Below are 23,888 nucleotides of genomic sequence, written 5' to 3' on the forward strand. Positions count from 1 at the left end.
TGTCACTCCGATACAACTCCTCCCTCGGAGTGAATCCGAGCGGAGTTGTGTCGGAGATTTTGTCATATCCGACTTTCCAAAACTGGTATTAAATCTGTTAACTCGTGCACACATTTACTGCGTTTTTGCTTTGGGAAGGAAGCGATCGCTTTCTCGTCTCACAGGCAGTTTTATGACCTTCTAGGTATACGAGTCAAAATAATTCTATTGTGCATTTTCCAGAAAATACAAAAATATTACTTCAAAGATACAGAACAATGAAAGTGTGGATAGCTCAAATGTATAATTTATTGAAGTAAGGGGTCATATTTCTAACTACGACAATCTGTAGCCTTGAATGACGGCAATCAAGAATATACATACCGAAAAATTCACGAAACGAAATACATTTAATCTGGTTTTTCCATAGACTGAAATAACAAAACTTTAGAGTGCAAAATTTACCAGTGATATCAAATAGAACACATTTGTGTCGAGTATTTCGGTTTCAAAGTTGTCGTGGTCGTGGAGTTGTTAAGCGGATATAACTCCTCCCTGAAGTAGAGTAAAAATCTAACCGATCCGGCTTCGGATATGATAATCCCATCTCTAGTGTAAATGTATATGCCAACATTATGCTGTCATATTATTCGTAGATTTGATCTACTTCGCCATCATAAAACGATATTGGCATAAGGTTCAACGTGTCTCCTGATTTTGTTGAACATGTTAAAGTCCTTGGTTTGTACCATACAATGACCAGCTACTTTATTTGCAGAATTTTCTTCTTGGAAATGATATGTTGTGAAATCGTTCAATGTTGCTACTTTTAATAGACTATCATATTTAGCATAACCTCCATCAACTCAAGACATGCGCCTTTATCTTTTACATCGAATCTGGCGGCTTATCAACAACATTTCTTATAACCTCATGCTTATCTAAAGTTACTCCATGTGCGGAAAAAACATGTTTGACCATGGAATGGTTATAATAAGTACGATGTTCGCAATACTGGCACGCAAATCGCGACTCGGACACCTTACACAATTGCATATGCGATAAGAGATTTCCTTTTTGGTGAGATTTATAAGAACATCTGCTGCAAGCAAATTGCGGTTCTTTGCCGCATTCGTACTGGAGATGGAGTCTTAAACTACATCGATGTTTGTAAGTGCGGGTTGGACAATTTGGGCACCTGTAGACCTTCTGAGACCCATCGGAGATGCTACTAAGCCTTTGTCTGGTAATACTAGTATTAGCACGAAGCAGTGCTTGAAGGTAATGCTGCTGAAAAGAATTCAGCAAATCTGGAAGAGAAAAACATATTAATTTGAGTTCGATTAAGTTAAAGCCCTACAAATATTTTCATATTTGATGGGCTTTAACTTTTGAATTTGTTCAAGATAGCTACGATAGAAGTAACCTAGTCGGATGTTGGCTTTTAGGTAAATTGCTAAGTACTCATGCATGAACTATTCTTACGTTACGTAGTAGCTTCTGAAGATTCGACTTGGTCTTGTCTTTACAGAACTTGGCATACCTGAAATTAGAAAAAATATGTTAGTATAAAGTTTAATGGACCGACCTCTTCTCAGGAGAACATAATTTCATGACCACTGTATTTCAGCCAATAGTGTACAGAAGTTGTTCAATGATCAATGGTATCCTTAAATAGCTTTACTGTTGCTTCAGGTAAAAATCTGTTTTTCTTTACACTTGGTACTCCCATAAAAGCATTTTTTAACATTTTCAGAAAAATTCAACAATTATTTTCCAACATCCCAATAATACCTGACTACGTAGCATTGTTCTTGTCTACCCTGAAAAATAAAGTTATTTTCCAATATCTGTCAAAGAACTAATATGTCCCAAATTATTTATTTAACATTTCACTTTGCAATACGTATATCCAGTTACAGTTATATATAATACTCTAATCTAAACTAACTAATTTCTTTATAACCTTCTTAACCTAATCTTAAATTTATTTTGGAATCAGTTCAGAATACTGTTAGTGTCTTTGATTGGAGAGGGAAGCGTAAGTCATTTTATCATGAGGTATTTTCTTTAGCTATATTTTCTATTATTATGTCTATAAAGTACGTTTACCATATTTATATACAATTGTATTTATCATAGTATATAAAATAAGTAAAAAATCAGTCGTAAAGTGAAACATATTAAAATTATACTAATTGTGATAACATCACTTTTAACAATATTAATAATAAAATACATAAAAACCTTAAAATATATTTTGATAATAAAAAAACCCAACAACCAAAAAATTGTTAAATCTAATTAATTTGTAGCACATTCATTACTTCTTATATCTAATATTATAAAACTAATTGTTTAATTAATGTTAAACGAATAAATAAATCTTAGCTTGCAAAGAGGTAGTTCAGAAAGTAAAATTATAAATTTTAATTTATATAAAAATATTGCAAACATTTAATAACAATTAATGGAATGTATATATATATTTTTGGCAGTGTGCCACATTGGAATGCATTGGTATATAAAAAATAACATGATTACATATATACATTAGTTTTTTATTTTAACTTAAAAATTTATATTAAACGTAATTCATGATACTAACAGAATATTTTTCAGGATACAATAATATGGATTTTGATGGAGGTTTATAAAATTTATGTAGGTTATACAGTATGAGTTATAAAAATTGTGTATGAAAAACAAAAATCCGAATGACGTCAATTATTGCATTCTATAAAAAATTTATAATTATTTGTAATATTGTTATTATTTAAAAAGATAATAAATATATAAACATATGTTAAAATATGAGGAGTGTGAGGAACAAATGAGAAAAATTATAGAGCACTTCTAATTGTAAGTAAATAACTAAGTACATTCAAAAATTTATTAAGTATTCTTTCTAATTACGTTTTAAGTTAAAATATAAGTTATTTCATAATATCAAGACTAAGATAAAATACCATTCTTTTGATAAAAGCAAATAAAATTGATACTGCAACAATATAATATATGCTATTTTCAAAAAGTTGAAATATGAATATTAGGTGTAAAATATATAAATATATTTATTATAAATTAAGTTGATTCTCAGTTATTATTTTCCTTAAAAATTTAATTATTTATAAAATAATAATTTCTTTAATATATTGAAAAAAAAAACTAAAAATAACAATTTCTGAAAAAGAGCAAAAAAAACTTTTACTGAAACAAGTTGATATATGCGATTTTCAAAAAAAATGATGTAATAAGAAATAAAGCTTTCACTTATAAAATTTAATTATTTATAAAATAATTATATATTAAAAAAACTAAAAATAGCAACTTTTGAAGAAAAGCCAATAAATCTTTCGCTGAAACAAGTTGATACATGCGATTTTCAAAAAAAAAAAAAAAATCAAAAGGAACTGCATCTTGAAAGTGTTTTTAGAATTATATATTTCTTTAGGATTCTATAAAGTTAAGAATGCCTGTACAGGCATATTTTAGCACAATTTTTATCATGATGATAATTATTTTCTATATTTCACATATTGGCAAAGCAAAGAAAAAAATATGTAGGGAAGCTAGGGGCTCATTGTAATAGGAGTATAAGTAGTAACAGGCGTTTTTCAATAGAATCTTAAGCGATATCAATTTTTTTTGTTTCGATTGAATATGTGCACTGTCTTTCATAATTTGGGTTTATATATAGCCAATTTCTCGCAAACTGACAAAGTAAACAGAATTGTGCAGGTACGTCATTTTTGACAGGTAATCTATAATTAAATTTCGATTTACGTTATTATTATCGACTAATTTTAAATTTTATTCATCTCGTTTTATCAATCTTTGATTATGTGTAACGATTTTTATGATTACGAAATTGTTTAAATAGTTAACTTGATTAATTTAAAAAATTGGCATAAATTTTCATTCTATTATTTGATTTTCTATACAAGTATATTAATCAAATCGGGTTAGTTGAAACAATATTTTGGATCTAGTTGTAATATGCAAAAATAATATTGTCTTGTATGTAGTAAAGTCTACTCTATACAGATTGAAGGAAACAAAGTAATAATTGTAGGTTACGTTGATTTATGAGAAAAATCATTTATTTCAGAAACATGTTAATTTTCTCTAAAATATACAAAGAATAACTTATCAGACATGTTATCAACTTCCCGTAGGGTAAATTATAGTAAATAGTAATCGCAAAAAAATTTGAAATGAAAATTTTTATATATCTTTATGTTTCAATTTTCTGAACATTATGGCTCTAAAATAATTCATATATATAAAAAAAATCTATTTTTTTCAAAAATCAAAAGTCAAAAGTCAAAATTCTATCAAAAATTTCAAAATTTTCAAAAACCAAATTTTTGCATTTTTAAAAAAATTTTGAAAGTTTTTTAAAAAAATAATTTTTTGTATGGTTGTATGGAAACCACTAGTTGTGGTTTTTTGTCGTTACAACTTTCCACGATAGATGCAACAACTAGCCACGATGATAAGTTGTAACAACGAACATTTGCTAGTAGTTATAAAATTATTTTTACATGATTCTATAGAATAACAGTTACAGCATCTATCCATTTTTTATTTCGTAGAAATATAATAATCTCAAAAAAAATGTTACAAGAAGTCCGTAGCTTCTTTATTACATACGATTCAGAGTACGCATTTTCACTCGATTGAAAGATCTCTTCAGAAGACTGAAAAGAAAGTGGCCGCAAAATCGAGGGAATTTCTAAACGCCAACTCATTGAACCAAAGGTTCAGATTGGTTATAAAAAATAAATAAAAAAAAAGTTTGACAGTTGAGACGATTTTACCAGCATTATCAAAAAATAAATCAATTAATCCATGAAATAAAAAATTTCCTAATTAAAATACAACCATATATTTCTCGCCCTTCAGAATCAATCCAGGCAGTGTTTCATGTGAGTCCTCAAATTGGCCATCCGGTGACTTCTGTAATTGCACCTCAAACAACCAAATTGAGGTTCTTTACCGCATTCGTACTTAAGATGGAATCGCAGGCTGCCTCGGTGCTTGTAGGCTCTGGTAGGACAATTTGGGCAGCGAAACTTTTCGCTGTTCTCATTATTGGCGCCTCCGGAGTTCTTGTTGGAATTTGCTGCAAAAGCGCGAAGAATCGACCTGTCGCCGCCGTCGCTGACGATGGACGTGTGAAGACGCTTCAGGTACTGTTTGACGTAGGCTTTGTACCGCAAATCTGAAAAATAGAAAAAAAAAATTAGTAAAACAGAAAAAGAGAAAAAAATATGATGAGCGTGAATGATTTTGAATGATTTTTTTTAGAATTCTATAGTACCAACACCTACTTGTATTTTAATAAATATATACATGTCAATATATCATTAGTAATATTATTTAATATAATATTTACACATTTTGATGCTATTGGGATTCTCTATTTGTTGGATAATTAGTATAAAATCAGATATTTTGTTATTTCAACAATTTAAACTTTTTTTTATTTTATATTCAATTTATTGTATTTTTTTGTATTTTTTTTTGCTCCTATCAATTTTGTAAATAAGACATTAAAGTCTTGATTAACAAAAATAAATTAAAATAAAAAGAACTACAAATGACCAGGAAATAATTTCCGCTAAATTAAAATTTCAATACGTCAGACACTAATTTTCGGATAAAATAGAAATGTTATGTTACAGCATTATAATCAAATTAAATTGATTAACAAGACAAATTATATTTTACTAAAATTTACACTGGCGCCTTATATAAAATTAGTCTGTTTTTTCAAAGTATTTCTAAATATTAACAGGCCGGATTTCAAATAAAACAGAAATGTTATATTACGGGTCTATAATCCTATGAGATGATATTTACAAACAGTCAAAAAGCTATGTGTTTGCTGTGCAAATGGGCGTTTCACACATAAAATCTAACCTCCAAATGTCAAAAAATAATTTCCTCAAAAGTTCAATTTTCTGTGTTACTTTGATAACACACGCGTTAAATCTAACCAAAGTTAGTACTATTATGAAGTTTGTGCCTTTTGGAGGTTAGATTTTACATGTGAAACCAAGCAAAAAGCAAATATATAGATTTTTGTCAGTTTGTGACTACCAATTCATACGATTATAGACCCGTAACATGATATTTATATTTTATTCAAAAATTGGCCTCATAATATTTAGAAATGCTTTAAAAATAAAATGCTTTAAATACACATAAATATTTTATCTAATTTTATGTGTAGTGTAAATTTTAGTAAAATATAAATTTAGTCCATTTAATTTTAATTTAATTAAATTTGATTAATTTTAATAAATTAAAATTATCTTATGTATTTCATATATTTGTCAGAAAATGAATGAAACAAGGATGATCAACAAATAATGTTTCAGATAAAGACAAGTCTTGATGAATTCTTACTAATTGTAACGAAATACCAAAAAAAAAAACAAGATTTATCGATTATACCTTTCCTGCAGCCTAAATTTTATTATTAATACCTACAACATGCAAAACAAATGAGATTAGTAATACTATCCATCACCTAAATAATAGATAACACAATAGCAATATTTTATCAAATATAATAGTGATGTTTTATCAAAAAATCATTTCATATTTTATTCAGAGATTTTATTAAAAAAAATGTCTTTTTATTGCACTACTTAGAATGATAATTACATTAGCTTTCTAAATAAAAAATAATTTACTCAACAAATATATGGGTAAAATATGTATTTCCAAACAGTAAATTCCAAATATTAAGATAAACAACTGTTAAATCTCGACGTTTCGGAATTAGATTTGTTCCGTCATCATCAGGCTTTATAAATTTGATTATTAGGTGCATGATCTATTCTTTCAAGTTTTTCAACTTTATTTCATCAATTATCAAATAATATTGTTTTATATAGAAAAATTGACAGAACAAAGCTTGATGACGGAACATGTACGGTTCCGAAACGTCGAGATTAAACAACTGTTTTATATTAATTTTTGGGATTTATTTATTGTTTGGCTATATATATATATATATATATATATATATATAGGGTTATAAATAAATGGTCCTTCTTAAAAATTAAAATTTTATTAAAGTCAAAACTCAAATACAAAAAATAAATATTATAGATATGTGATGCCATGTAAATAAATACTGAATATATTCTTAATATATTGGTATAATATAAATATAAATTCATATGTATATATATATATATATATATATATATATATATATATATACATGTACCTATGTATATGATTATACTTATTAAATCTATAGTTACTCCTGCAATTATTAAACAATTACATAAATTGCACATTATATTCACATATTCATCTATATAAGATGTGTAAATTTATAATTATCCTGCACAGGGTGATGAAAACTTGACAAATTATTTAAGTCCTCAACCCCGTGTTTCGACCTGCAATGCTTTTTCATATTGCCCTTTAAGTGGGTTTTATGTGGGCAAAAAGGACATTTAAATTGTGGCTCCTTCCCGCACTCGAATTTTCTATGCATGTATAGTGATTCTTTTGTTTTATAAATTTTTGGACATCTTGGACAAGGAAAAATACTTTGACTTATTTGATGAGGAGAATAAGTATAAAATTGACCACAATTTTCAGGCATTCTTTCTTGATTCTTAAAATTGATGAATGTACCTGGAAAATAATAAAAGGATGTTAGTAAAGTTATAAGGCATATGTATTAGGAACCATTATCATGAAAAAATTATTTTTGTAAAATTTAATAATTAATTTTATTACAATTGATATTGTAAAAAAATAAAAAAACAACATTTGACCAATAGTTACATAAATAATTATAAAAATACTAACCTTTGTAATGAATTTTATTAAAATTATGGATCAGTGATACAAAATATTTTTTATGTGTGTAAAGATTCACATATATCACAATTATAAGAAATTATTAATTGTCTTGAGAAATTGCATTATGTCTGAGAACATTACCTTAAAATTATTATGAAAATGTGTATACTAAAAGACGATTAATACTTTGTTAAAAATAGAAACTATATTTTTAAAAATATAAGAATTACAGTGATGTTTAATTCATATTAATTAAAATATTCAAAAACATTGGCATAATCTAGATCTAGATGATTTGATAATTAGAAAAAAATCAATTTTGAAAAATTACAGAGGAATTATAATATATTTCATACATATTTTAATGCCTTGCAAACTAGAAGCTAATCAGGAAATAATTTAGGTTTAGGGCAAATAAAAGAATTAATTATTTTTTATTGATTCATTTGACTTTGGGTTTAAATTTGTATTTTCATTAATGAAGAGTGTATTTAATATAAAATACAGCATTATCAAAAAATTAATATAAATTGATACATCTTTGTAATTGCGCAATCTATCTGAATCTATCAAAGTCAAAAAATTTAATGGATATGACTAAATTTTTGAAACTTTATCAAAAGGTTATTAGTTCCCAAATTGGGGTAAAATTGTGGAACCTTGGCACACAATATGATCATCATCATAGACTAGTATTCCTAGTCGTAGCTAGATGTTGGATAAATCTTATGAGTTTTTGTCCCTGGATTAATTTTATGTAGTACCAAAATATGAGTTTTTAAGTTGCTCTTTTGGTGGCTTCTGTAAGGACACATTTCGCAAAAAAATAGCGGTTCTTTGCCACATTCGTATTTTATGTGTTGTTGCAAACCACGTGAATAAGTGTAGCCCTTTTTGCACTTGAGACAGAAAAATTTTTTGGTTCTTTTCTGACTTCTGTTGACGTTATTTTCTTGACTAATTTGATAGGATGACGAGTCAAAATAACCTGAAATTAAACATATTTATATTAGTAAAAAAATACTACTATTAATAATTCTATATTATAAAATATAATATGTTTGTAGTTCTTTTGGTCTAAGAATGAACGCTCCCTTTTCGAGTGTTACTCTTTTAAAAGAAAAGACTTGATGTCTTGTAGATGTTTTATTTTTTCGTTCTCAAAGTTTTAGCAAAATGGTTTAAGAGATTTTTTCCTATCTCTATAATGTTTAAGTAAATCTAATAGATAAAATAGTTCATCCAAATAACATTTTTGTAAAGCCTAATATATATAAGTTCTAATATAACAAAATTTGTCATAATTCCTAATATAAATTTACTAACATATTACTTAAGTACAATTTAATTCTAGCATTAATTAATTATAAAAATACCATAATAGCATTTCGTACAAAATATTTAAATTATTAAAATACATTATAAAAAAAAGAGTGCGCGTAAGGTTCACATGTTATTGAATACATCATAACACTCCTGTTGCACATATTTATTAGTGTGAACCATTATACACATTTATATAATGATAAATTATAAATTATATATTTATAACAGCATTAAAAATATGTATAATATTTAAAAATAATAATGAAATTAAAGTCATACTTCAAATATTACATGATCGGTTTGTCATTGTAATTAGCATTTAGAAATGAACCTTTATTAGAGAAATTAAGTATTTGCTGATTAATAACTTCTATAATATTCGTTCACATAGGGGATTATGTTAAACAACGTCTAAACAAATATTGTTTTCGCAACTTCAATCATCATGGAATTGTGTTTGAAGAACTTCATGTAATTAAAATTAACGTACATTCATTGACTGATAGTATTTTTTTTACTTTTTCGCTGGCGAGGATGCAATTATATCTCTGTTGCATAGTTACATTTTTCTATATATATTCTATTTAAGGAAAATATATTACTAATTTCTGTAGTCATATATTTCTATTCGATGTCTAGCTAAACAGTGCATTTTCATATTTCCTTTAATATGACATTTGTAAGGACATTCTGGACAAGCAAATTGTGGTTCTTTTCCGCATTCATATCTAATATGTTGCCTCAAACCACGCTCGTATGTGTATCCTTTTTGGCAATTTGAACAGAAAAATTGCTTCTGTTTTTTAGGGGATTTGGTGTACAAGTAGTGATGAGAATATTCTGCAAAAAAATGAATCAGTTATTGTGTTGTCAAATTTGAATACAAGATGCAAACAATATAAAACAATATCCAAATACACCAATTATCATTCTGTAAACCTGATGTTAAACAAACAATACAATATGATACAGAACAATATTGAACAATATTGTCAGTATTCAATACGACTAATCACAGTCGACGCGTATAAAAATGATTTCATCGAAGCGAATGAGCAGTTCGGGCGTAACGCAACTTCCGTTGCATTTTCACAGATTTACTCCATAGTCGCGTCTAAAGATGTTTTGCTTTAAAAACTGGATTCTGTGAAAACAAAGTAATCTTGATATATATTGAGACATTCAATAAAAAAAATTGCACCTGAGTTCCCAAAACATCAGATTGTGATTAATGTTCATACATTATTACTTTCTTTCTACCTTTCTTGGAATTAAAAACAAAAAGGCGTTTAAAAAAAGTCTTGATGTGTTGTTGATGATTTATTTTGTCGTACTCAAAATTTTGGCAAAATGATTTAGAATATCCTTATCCTACTACTATCATTAATAAAAATTCATATAAGTTATAACATAAAAAATGATACAATAAATGCAAAATAATTCTAAAACGCTGTTAAAATTTTAAATATATAAAATCTATATAAGTTTAAAGTACAAACAAGTTATAAAAATAAATTTGGTTTCATTAATTTAACTTGACTAGCATAGTCTATCTACTATGTATAAAAGACTAGTTTAAAAAAAAACAATTTTCTAAACTACTAAAAGTCAAGGTATTAAAAAAATTTCGACAACTAGTCACTTCTTATATAACTAATATAATTATTATATATAATAACAAATTAAGATACAAATTTGATAATTCATAAAATTCATTGCTATAATATAAAGTGGTGACTCATTACACTTTTTACAATGCTGAACTTTATAAAAGTGGTATACTTTTCGAAAAAAAAATCGAAAGTTCTCTTTAAGTAAGTAATTAATGGTGCTGGATTGCTTGCAATAATATAAATCTTTTTTTTATCTGTAACACACTTTAATATAAGTAAATATATATAATAATTCATAATTCAAAAATAATTCATAGAAAAGCAAAAAAAAAATACTGAAGCATTTTAAGCTGAAGTTTTGTTCGCAGAAACTAGAATGAAAATATTCCTGCTGCGTAGTTAGAAGTTTCTGTAGTCAAAATTCGGATGTTTAGTTAAACAATGCATTTTCAAATTTCCTTTAACATGAGATTTATAAGGACACTGTGAACAAGCAAATTGTGGTTCTTTGCCACATTCATATCTAATATGTTGCTTCAGGCTGCGCTCGTAGACGTATCCTTTGTGGCAATTTAAACAGAAAAATTGCTTCGCTTTTTTATTACATTTGGAGTACAAACACTGAACAGAATATCCTGTAACAAAACAAATATGTATTAGTTATAAATATTATATTTTTAAATTTGCATGCTCATAAAGGTGAAAATAATTGCTCATAAAATAGCGTTGTCATGACAACGCTCTCTTATGCTTGTTGTTGGAATTGAAAATTATGAAAATGTTTATCTATTTGCCGTGCGATCAGGCATATTTCACATACAAACAAGCAAGGAAAAATGTTATGATAACTGCACGATCTAGAATTCTGTTATCGTAACATTATCCCTTGCATGTTTATATGTAAAATACGCAAATATATAAATATTTTGATAATTGCCAATGCCAAGAATAAGCATAAGAAAGCATTTCCATGACAACGCTATTTTATGAGCTTTGTTACGGCAGAATTGCCTCATTAATCTGTATGTAGATCTGATAATATTCATGATATAACTAAATTATATTGTAAAAAGGACAACTACAATACAATACATAACACAAGAATGAACATTACTGTCTCCATCATGAACATTACACTACATAGACTGCTAGTCCTCGTATGTTTTCCCTTGTATATAGTGCTCACACATAGAATGGTATGTGACGTCACATGTCTGAGCAAACATTGCCTACGATAATCGCGGAATTTCTCGATTGATCAAATGTCATATGCCAGTCCATGTAATATAAGGTCTATGACGAAAATATTTACTTGAAATAATTGGACACTTTCGAGACATTCTTGATACTTACTGAACCATATTCTAGTGAATAACTACAAACCAAAATTGGCTCTGGATGAATTTGTTATTATAATTCACCCAGAAGCAGAATAAATAAATAAGGAAAGACCATCTTGCAATAAAGGAAAAAAAAGAGCTAAGAAGTCACCAGGATGGGTGGAAATAACATATTCTACTCATCCAGCTTTTCTTTTCTTCTTGTTTGCAAGATCATCTTCTTCATTTAATTATGTAGACTTGCATTACACCACCACAGTACTAACTGATAAAACATACCATTCTATTCGGATGCTATTTTATTGAAACATAAACATGTTATATATGTATAGAAAATTCGCGAAGAAAAAATATTTTTTCAAAATTTTATTTATTAGACTATAATAATAAGAATTGCATCAATAAGTTATAATCGGCAAACTCTTCAACCAAATAGCAGTCTTCACATAATCAGTTTTATTTTTTATAGATAAATTTGTTTTTTGGTATATCTGATAAATAATATAATAAATAAATTATAAGTATATTATTAAATATAAAATTTTGGTTTGGTTCGGTATCACTTGTACGACACTAAAACTAAGGAAAATAGCCAAAAAGCAAGATTCTGGCTATCACAGGTACATTTTTATCTCTCAAGCCCTTCTAGTCAACAATAATTGAGCTCTCGGGCATTAAGATCATGCCGAGCCCAACAGTGTCGGACAAAACTTTCTTTTCTATGGCATTTGTAAGGGCATTTTGGGCAAATAAATTGAGGTTCTTTCCCACATTCATATCTAATATGCTGCGTGAGTCCACGTTCGTATGAATATGATTTCTGGCAGCTGTGACATACAAATTGTTTGAATCTTTGGTGATTTTGGATGACCCGTGGATATTCAGAATAGGTGTAATAACTCTGGTCAGAATAATCTGCAAAAATTAAAAACATGTTAGATAGAGGAAGATACAGGACATCAAATTTATATATGTACATTTATTTGGTCAAGGAAAAAGTATTTTTGACGGTTAGAAAGTATTTTCACAGAATGTATTTTTTACTATAAAACCGAAATGTTTATGCAACCTGATCAAAATTTAGTTATTTCATTTTCATGTCTAAATTTGGTCCATCATACTACGGATATTATTTTCATGTAAATTGTATCCTTTGCAATCTTATTTATTTAAATTTATGTTATTATTTATCAATATTGCTAGATGTTAACTATTTAACAGTTGTAATAAATATTGTAATTTTTTTTTAAGAAAACAGGTCCAAAATTTGCATCATATCTACTCTTTTTTTTGAATTACACAAATTCTCAACCAATTTTGACTAATTCTTAATTATACGTATATACAAAATAATCAGTTTAACATTAACCCAATAAATATAAAATATACAAGTAGTATTAGAGCCGCACAACTATTTCAAGTACTACAAATAATCTTTTTATATCAATTTATATTTTAAAATATGTGAATCAATTTTTGAATAATTTTCATAGTATGTATTTTTCATTATTTTCATACATTTCCAAATATGATGATGTGTTAATGTAAGGCGCTGACTCAATACAATAGAGGAAACTTATTCGGACAAACATACTTTTTTTTTTCTTCGGACCCTATATCAAAATCAATAAAGTTTAGCTGGTATAACGACTGTCACTGCCGTACCCTGGCAAAACTGTCCCTAGTCTCCAATACTGCCCTGAAGAATTTTTTTCTGATCTATATGTTTCACACATAATTTTTGCTATTAAAAATTAACTATTAAATTAAATTTATTAATAATAAAAAATTTGAAGTTTTAGAAATTAAAAGTAGTAATAACAAAGTTTTAGTAAATACAAATATATTTTGTTCGTCTCGTTTTTCCATAATTTCCTCATATAACAGATTTATTGATTGCAACCAACTACTTATACTTCACATCCAAAAAAAGTTTACAAGTGAAAATAAAAGAATATCAGCTGTACAATTTTTTGGTTTTCATACAGTATATTTGAAACATATTCCAAAACAATAAATTAGTTGTCAATAATAATACAATTTGTACTAATTTTACATTTATGAGACAAGTCACAAATAAAGTTGAATTAGGCCATAGGTTATAGACTGATATTAGTCTGTATTCACATGATCATATTTGAAGTTTTCTTGCTGATGTTAATATTATGCTGTGACAAACAATGTCTTGCCAAGTTGCCCTTTAGGTGGCATTTGTAAGGGCACATTGGGCAAGCAAATTGGGGTTCTTTGCCACATTCGAACTTCATATGTTGGCTCAAACCATTTGGATAGACGTAGCTTCTTCTGCAATTGGGACAGACGTACTTCTTGGTTTCTTCAAAACTTCGACGGCTATGGTTATATGGTGTTTCGAAGATTTTGCGAGGAAAGGCATTGTAGAAATCTGCAAAAATAAGAATAATTATAGTCTAATAATTTACTTAATAATTAAAGTTATTGGTTATCAATGACAACCCTGGTATTTTTGGATTGATGTATGGTTGATGTATGAATGATTTTAATTTTTGGATTGATGTATTTTAATTCATCGTACAGAACAGACATTTATCGTTAGACAATATTATGGCATAATCATATTGAAAAAAGTTGTGTACTAAAAATGCTATAGTTGTAATCAAGTACTTGTATAAAGTGTATATACATTATAATTCATGGTTATTTTTTATTTATAATTATTGAACATATGATTCATAATTATTCAACCATGATGCCAATATAATATTTCAATTCTTGACATCATCAATTAATTAAATATAATTAATATTTTTTAAATTTTGAACATTTGTTACATTATATCAAAAATTCTAAAAACTAGCAATTACATGGAAACAAATAAGTTTTACTTTTCAAAATTTATTTACAAAAAATACATTTTTTATGATTGACTAGTTAATTTTATTATTTATAATTATAAATATTTATATAAGCAAAGAAATCAAGAACAAGCATTACTTATATATTCAAGCACATAATCAAAGTTTTATTAAAATTCTCATTATAATATTTTGGCAATCAATGGAAATTAAGTTTATACAATTTATTTACATCTTAACATTCTTAACCATTTATTAATTTCTCACATGTACAAATGTATTTATATGTACAAGACTAAATACAATACCATACTTGATTAATTGCAAAGTGATTTTTTTATAATATATAACCAATCACAATACAATTGATAGTAATTTTATAACTTTTTTCAGAATCACTCAAAAATTCTTGTCCTATAAGATGTTTTTTGAAAACTTAACCTAATGTTTCATGAGGGGCAACCCATTGGTTAACCATTCCTCTATACGTGCCAACTATATTAAATTTACATCTAAGAGTTATATGCGTATGATGATATGTCCAAGAAAGGCGAGTTTCACTACAGATCTATCATACTGCCTGATATCTAGCCAACCGACGCTGAGATCGAACCCGGGACTAGTTTGTGTTAGCCAACATCATTGTTCGTTACGCGACGACGAGATGTCTCATGGAAATCTCATATAATACAAACTTATAATAAACCAAAATTTCGTGATAACTATCATGTAAATGAGCTTTATAAAATTTTTTGATGATGGTGTAGCACAGGGCACCTATGTCCCTTTTTTAGGTAAACTCTAGGGCATTAGTTAACCATTATTCTATGTGTGGCAACTATATTAGATATACACCTAAGTTTTGTCATGATTAACAAGTAAGTGAACTCTATCAAATTTATTGATGATGGTGTAGCACAGGGCACATATCTTGTTCCTTTTTTAGGTAAACTCTAGGGCATTGGTTAACCATTTTTCTATGTGTGGCAAGAAAGGCAAGTTTCACTTGAGGTCTATCATGCTGCCTGATATCTAGCCATCCGAGACTGTATCGCACACATGACTAGTTTGTGTAACCCAACATCCTCACGATGTCTGATAGAAACCTCATTTAATGCAAACTTTCGTGATATCTATCATGTAAATAAGTTCTATCAAATTCATTAATCATGGTGTAGCACAGGACACCTATCTTGTCCCTTCTTTATGTGAACCCCAGGGCACGAGCGTCGATATTATGCCGTGTTGAACAATGTCTAATGAAATTCCCTTTCTGGTGAGATTTGTAAGGGCATTGTGTACACACAAATTTGGGTTCTTTTCCGCATTCGAATTTCATATGTTGATTCAAACCATGCGAATAAGCATAACTTCTCGAGCAATTAGGACAGACGAATCTTCTGATTTTGTAATTTTCCAGTGGATATCTATTTGTATTATTAGCATGGGACAACATGTCGAAATATCCTGCAAAGAAATAAGCGTTGGTGTTAATAAAATAATAATTGTATAACAAATTAAGAGTTTAAATAAACTTATGTAGTACATGCATATATGAAAGTAATGTTTACGTTCAGATTGAGACTACTTTAATCAATATTAAATATTGTAAATAATATTATAGAATATTTAATACTTTGAAAATATGATTTACATTATCCTCGCTTGCATAAAAATGGTAATAGTACAATTTAGTTTAATTATTATGAGCAATAAGAATTAGAGAGTCCTGTTGTAATGATACTTCTTAACAATGCGACTTATTTTAGATGGCGACCCAAAGGTTGGCCATCTAAAATATTTGATATATTTTTATGATTAACTTTTCGCAGATTAGAGAAATTTTTAATTTGATGCAGCAATACCATTAAGGGCCATTTTTATTTCATAGATGAAATCATTTATAATAGTATTTTTTACTATATACAATATAGTAAAATTTTATTATAGTAATATAATAAAATGAAATTAATAAATAACTTTGTTAAATAATTTTCTCATATAAACAAATATTTATTTCATTTTTAAGGAAATTAATATGTCATGCACATAATTGTAATTTACATAATATTAATTTTTTTAAATTAATATATACATATATTCAGGAATATATTTTTCATGTCAAAGAAACAAAGCTCAGGATTTATTCAATACATACACAACACACACACACATTATATATATACAATTTTATATATATATATATATATATATATATATATATATATTTTAATTTTGTAGTTATTCATTATTTTTCCAAAAAATGTCCTTTTCTAATATGTTACAAGTTTAATTTTTTAAAATAATATTTTTTTGAGTGTTTTTGTCCTGGTGTATGTATAATGTTTCTCTATGTTTATAATTATTTTATATTGGTTTTTATTATTAGTAAAAATTTTCAAATATATATATATATATATATATATATATATATTATATATATATATATATATATATTTATATATATTATATGTATATAAAAGTTCTTGAATTTGTTACCATATACGAGTATATGACTTTTGGAATCTGTATCATTTTCATCATTTATTTAAATCATTTGGTAAAATGAGCTAAAACAATTAATTAAATTTAATAAATTTAAACAAATTATAAATTTGGTTTTATAAATTAGCTCCTAGAAAAATGACAGCTTATATAAGGTGACCATATTTTTTGCTTCTTGATATTTTTTTAATTTTTTTTTGTATCAGAATTAATGACTAAGAACTTCATTATTAGAATATATGTTATATTTTATATCATATTTTTGAATCTATATATTTTTTCTCACTTACTACAAAACATTGTTCAATTTTCTTCATAATTATTTAAATATAATTAACACTCATTCCAAGCAGTCAAAAAGATCATTTTCATTATTTTTGATAATTTTCGTAAAATTAAAACTAAAACTTCAAAATTAATAATGTGAAGTTTAGTAAGAACGAAGATTCTATTTAGACCTATACTTTTCCCAAATTCGGGACAAAAAATATAAATCTGGGACAAATATTGCATTTTGAAAAACCCGGGACACAAGGTGGAAATCCGGGACTGTGCCAAACCAGAAAGAATGGTAACTGGTATTTACCTTAGCTTAAATCGAAATTATGTTTTGACTAAATTTGTTCCAAATTGCCTTTTATAACTTGGTTCCTAGGAAATTAGTAACTAGTAACGACCGGCTAGATTTATTCCTGGTACTAAGATGGCATTCGGCGCCCAGTTTAATATTATGTTGTGATATACAATGCCTTGCCAAGTTGCCCTTTAGGTGGCATTTGTAAGGGCATTGAGGGCAAAAGAATTGCGGCTCTTTGCCACATTCATATTTCATGTGTTGATGAAGACCACGACCGTGAACGTAGCCCTTTTTGCAGTTGGGACAGAAAAAGTTTTTGGTTCCTTGTTGACTTTTTCTGACATAAGTTTCTTGCTCAATTTGATAGAACGACCAGTCAGAGTAACCTGGAATAAAAATGATATATGTTAGAAGTAATTCATATAGTCAATGATAAAATATATTTATATATAGGTATTTATATGCATTTTATTACAATATACACCTAAGAAAAATTCAGGCCAAAATATTACAATTTTCTCATTATTTTTAAAAATGAATAAAAAATCAGTCCTTTATTAAAAAATGTATTCAATATTCGATCATTACAATAATAACAAACAAAAAAATCAACGATGAATTATTACTAATACGTATTTGCTAAAAGTCTAATTATATACAATTTATTTTAATTAGACTATAGAAGCACCACAAAAGTTCTTTATCAAAAATACTTAACTGTATTCAGTATTATTGATCAAACTTATTTGATATCTATCAATCGTATCAAGTAACATTTTAAAATAATCTTTATATTTTAAAATTACAATTATAATTTTTTATATCATGAAGCCTATTTCTACTGTTAAAAATGAATAAATGAATGAATTTTATGAGTAGTTCTAGTCATTATAGTCATTTTAGTTATTATTTTTGTATTTACAATTAAAGTTATTAAAAAAAATGTTTAAAAAGATTTAAAATTATGTATAATATACTAGTTACCTAGTTAAACAAAAAAAATATAATTTTTTTTACTCTTTGATCACTTTAAAAAAATAATTTCATTCATATTATCATGTAAATTATAACACCTATGTAAATTATAACATGATTTCATAAACTATAATAGGTTTGAAATATGTCATGTCATCTTGAAAAAAAACTGCAAATTAATGAAATTAATCAATTCAATACCATGCTGTGAGTTTATAAAAAAATGTAATGTGATAAAAAAGTATGCCCAAATTACAGAACATAAACTCATGTTTGTCCTATTTTATAAAATATTAGAGATCATGAAAAACCTTCAGTAACAAAAAAAAACATTAGTATTTACAATCAATTGTGATTAAAAAAAAGACAAATGTACATTACATCAATTCAAGTTTTTCCTATTTGATTTTATAAAATTATAGAGATCATGGCAAACCTTTAGTAACAAAAAAACATCAGAATTTATAATCAATTTTGATTAAAAAGAATTCTAAATGTACAGTAAATCAATTCAAGTGTCTCTTATTTTATAAAATTATAGAGATCATGACAAACCTTAAGCAACAGTAAACATTAACATTTATAATCAACTGTGATATAAAATACCAAATGTACAGTACATTAATTCAAGTTTGTCTTATTTTATAAAATCATAGAGAATATAATCTCTATATAACTTTATAAAATAGTATAGGAAGTCATGATTAATAGGGTTCGATCTCTATAATTTTATAAAATAGAATAGAAGGTTGTGATCATGACAAACCTTTATTAACAAAAAAATATTAGTATTTAGAATCAATTGTAATAAAAAGATATTAATGTGGCCAAATAAAATTAAAAAAAAATACAATTTTCTAATAATTCTGATGCCAGTTTATAAACAAAATTATTATGCAATAAATTTGTCTCCAACTCTATATTTCAATTTCTTGATGATATAAAAATTAGTAAATAATGTAAATACATAAAACTTGAGTGTCTCTAACTCCTCATTTGAATTTCCTGATGATATAAAAATTAGTAAAGAATGTAAATAAATAAAACTATTGTAGGTGGCTAACTGTTCAGAGAAAGCAAGGCTAAATAAAATTAAGAAAAAACCTTTACAATTTTCCAGTAATTCATGTAGATCCTGACAGTTTATGAACAAAATTATTATGCAATAAATTTGTCTACAACTCTATATTTGAATTTCCTGGCGATATAAAAATTAGTAAAGAATGTAATTAAATAAAACTGTTATAGGTGGCTCAGAGTAATCAAGGCCAAATAAAATTAAAAAAAAAAAAAATACAATTTTTCAATATTTTTTTTAGATTCTGCCAGTTTATAAACAAAATTATTATACAATAAATTCGTCTCCAACTCCATACTTGAATTTCCTGATAATATAAAAATTAGTAAAGAATGTAAATAAATAAAACTGTTGTAGGTGGCTAAATGGTCAGACAAAGCGAGGCCAACTAAAATCAAAAAAAAAAAAATTACAATTTTCCAATAATTCTCGTAGAATCTGCCAGTTTATAAACAAAATTATTATACAATAAATGCGTCTCCACCCCCAAATTTGTATTTCCTGGTATGTTTCATAGAATGTGTCTTCAAGTTGCTCTTCTGGTGGAACTTCTGGTGACAGAGCAGACATTCAAAAAGTTTTTCCTTCCCGCATTCGTATTTCCGGTGCCTGTACCAGCCCGTTGCATGCCGGTAATTCCGGGGGCAGTCCGGGCACTGGTGCAGCATATCTCCATCACTGGTGTACACCACTGGTATAGAATTTCTGCCCAAATATTTATTCATTGATCGGCTTCCGGAGCGGTTGTCGAAGAAGGTGAGTCCAGGTATCATATCTGGGGGTAAAAGACATAGGATAGATGTTAGTAATAGTTTAGATGAATGAATTCAATTACTATTAATTTTTGTAATAAATAAATAATGCGTCTACAGTATAACCTCGTTTATCCGGCCCTTGGTTGTACGAATTTACGATTATCCGGACTACCAACCGTGACCGATTTTTATGTACATACATATCTAGAATTTAATTTTTAGCATGATTAATGCCGCAGTTCAGTTGACAATTTACATTTACAATTCATTGTATGTAATGTAATCTAAGAAAACATATATGTACATATATAAGGAAGCTTCAATTTCTTAATAAACATTACTTTTGTTGATATCTATGTATGTATTTATTATTTTTATTAAATACACAACATTATTATTCATACATTTGCTTATCCGGATTTTCTTTATTATCCGAATGCCAATGGACAACAATTAGTCCGGATAGTCGAAGTTCTACTGTATATAGCATCAAAAATTATTGATATAAAAAAAATTAATAGTATCTATTAATTTTTGTAACAAATAAATAATGCTCTAGAATTTAGAAATGTTTTGATGATTTTTATTAAGTCAACAAAATATATGCAAAATATAAATATTTATTCAAATTATCAAATATAAAATATAAAAGCGTGGGTGATATAAAATATTTTAGACATACATAACACATAAAAAATATAGTTTTTATTAACACTTTTATATAAGTTACATTCAATTGTAATGTTTCTAAGTTATAAAACATTTACAGCGTTCATAAAATAGTGCATGCAAACGCATAAAATTATTTACATGATATTATTTTTTCCATGATTAATGTACTTCTAAAAAATACCATTCAAATACCATATGTGTCTTATAAAAATTTGCTTATATATCCAACCAATCAATTAATTATTTTTAAGATTTATATAAAATATATCATTTATATAAGACTAATAAACATTTTTTTATTATAGTAACTTACATTATTTTTAAAATGTACGAAAGCTATGATATATAAGATATAAAATAGAAATTTTAAATATGTTTGAAAAAAAATTAAAAATATAATTTTAATATCTCTTTTATATAAGTTACTTTGAAATAAAATTTATACTATCCTTATTATTTATATTTTTTCAATTATATAAGAATACCTCTAAAAATATTTATGAAGCGCATATATAAAGGATAAAATAAATCACAAAAATGATGGTTGTATATAAGTATTTTCATGAAAAAAAAAAACATTTTAAATAATAATAATAATAATAATTTTAGCTCATAGCTAAACATACTTAATAAAAACATGTTTTTCTGATACTTTAAATTTCATTATTTTAAAAATGTACGGAATACGCCCAAAAATGACATTTTTTATAACGACATTAGAATTAAAAAAAAATATTTTAGTTAATATATTTAATAGATTCAATGCAATATATCATAATGTGCAATTTTAGGTGCACCTGGATATATTTTAATATCTCAACTTGTAAATAGAATATACATAAAACAATATAAAAATAATAAATTAGCACAAACAATACATTTTTGCTTTCAAAACTAACGTAAAAAGATGAAATTTATTTTCCATAAACATCGTTCATAATAAAAATACTGGATTTATTATAAATAATTAGCGATGTAATATACCAGAATGTACATTTTTAGATGCATCACGTAACTTTTAACCCTTTCCACTTGGATGCAGTCGCTCCGGCGGCATAGTTCATATAAACCTTGCAATTCGCGAGTGAAAAGGGTTAATATTTCAAATTATAAGAAAATATAAAAAATTTAAAATGAAATATTAGAACAAAACCATATGCAGATTTCCGAACCTAATAAATTAATTATAATTTAAAATTAAAATATAATTTTATTTTCTCTGCTATTAAATAACTAATATCAATATTGCTTTACTGCTATATTCATCCTTCTACAAAACTAATTATTAATACATATAATAAAGATCTTATTGGGTAAATAAAATAAATTTCAGATTTGTATTATATTCTAAAACTAACAAAATTTGATTGAATTTGAGATATATTAAAATTGTGATTACAGTGATATCACAGATACTAAAATTTATAATTTCTTTGAATTTAAATGTAACAAACACAAATGTGGATAAATTATAATTTATTTTATTCATCAAATAAATGTTAATATCCAGTTGAAATAAATCAAATTTAATAATCTAATGAATATAAAATAAGAATAAAAATTGTACTATATGATGGTCAAAGAAGAATAAGCCTTTTTTGGATTTAGATCTTGAGTTAATAGTAAAGAATGTTAATTCAAGATCCCAATCCAAAAAGGCTGAATCAAGCATCAAATAGTGGAACTTTAATTCTCATTTTCAGATGATTTTAAAATTGCTATAAATTCAATCCATTACAATATTATGTATATTCATCAAATGCGATTTTAAATGACATTTTCTTCGAAATTTAAAAAGACATTGTGAACACTGGAACATTTTCTCAACTCCGCATTCAAATTTCAGGTGCCGATGAAGTGTATACTTGTGTTCATAGATTTTGAGACACCTTCGACATTGAAATTTTTTTCACCTGTCGTATGTTTTAGGTTGATGACATCTTCGTAACAAATATTCGAATAAGGCACAAAGTAACCGTTTCCCAATAAGAATCCATCTGGAAAAAATATAAATAGTCAATAAAAATTATTTAGGCAATAATGACACAAGAATCTGGAACTGTCCAGTGTTAAAATACGTAAAAAACAACATTAAGGATAAGTAATATAATTTAAAAAAAATATTAATAATAATTTATGTACAAATTAATTAATTATTCTGTGTAATTTTTCAGAATAATCGTATGTATATTATATTTTTTTAGTCGAATATCTTATTAAATTTAGTAAAATGTAAAAGATAAAAGTCCTATAGTTTACATAAATTTATTATAGTGTACAAGATACACTCATAAATTTATAACAAAAGCTATCTACAAATATATTACATTTTCTTAATTTTATTTCATAATCTTAGCTTATTAAAAAACTATCATGCATAATATTTATGTACAAT

At 26.4% G+C, this 23,888-nt stretch overlaps 1 protein-coding gene across 1 annotated transcript in view; it reads right to left on the minus strand.

The window, feature by feature from the left end:
• Positions 1–867: 867 nt before the first annotated feature.
• LOC113388278 (zinc finger protein 425-like) overlaps positions 868–23,888 on the minus strand; it is a 26,924-nt gene continuing 3,903 nt past the window's right edge. The window contains exons 3-11 of the mRNA XM_026625675.1: positions 23,359–23,490; positions 20,551–20,841; positions 18,181–18,399; positions 14,287–14,501; positions 12,784–13,012; positions 11,198–11,392; positions 4,954–5,206; positions 1,470–1,522; positions 868–1,289 (exon numbers count right to left, since the gene is read on the minus strand). Of these exons, the coding sequence (XP_026481460.1) occupies positions 868–1,289; positions 1,470–1,522; positions 4,954–5,206; positions 11,198–11,392; positions 12,784–13,012; positions 14,287–14,501; positions 18,181–18,399; positions 20,551–20,841; positions 23,359–23,490 (2,009 nt within the window). The remainder of the gene's footprint in view (positions 1,290–1,469; positions 1,523–4,953; positions 5,207–11,197; positions 11,393–12,783; positions 13,013–14,286; positions 14,502–18,180; positions 18,400–20,550; positions 20,842–23,358; positions 23,491–23,888) is intronic.

The sequence above is a fragment of the Ctenocephalides felis genome, unplaced genomic scaffold (assembly GCF_003426905.1).
Source record: "Ctenocephalides felis isolate EL2017-DRISC unplaced genomic scaffold, ASM342690v1 CF-g0.4_SCAFFOLD_03572, whole genome shotgun sequence".
NCBI lineage: Eukaryota > Metazoa > Arthropoda > Insecta > Siphonaptera > Pulicidae > Ctenocephalides > Ctenocephalides felis.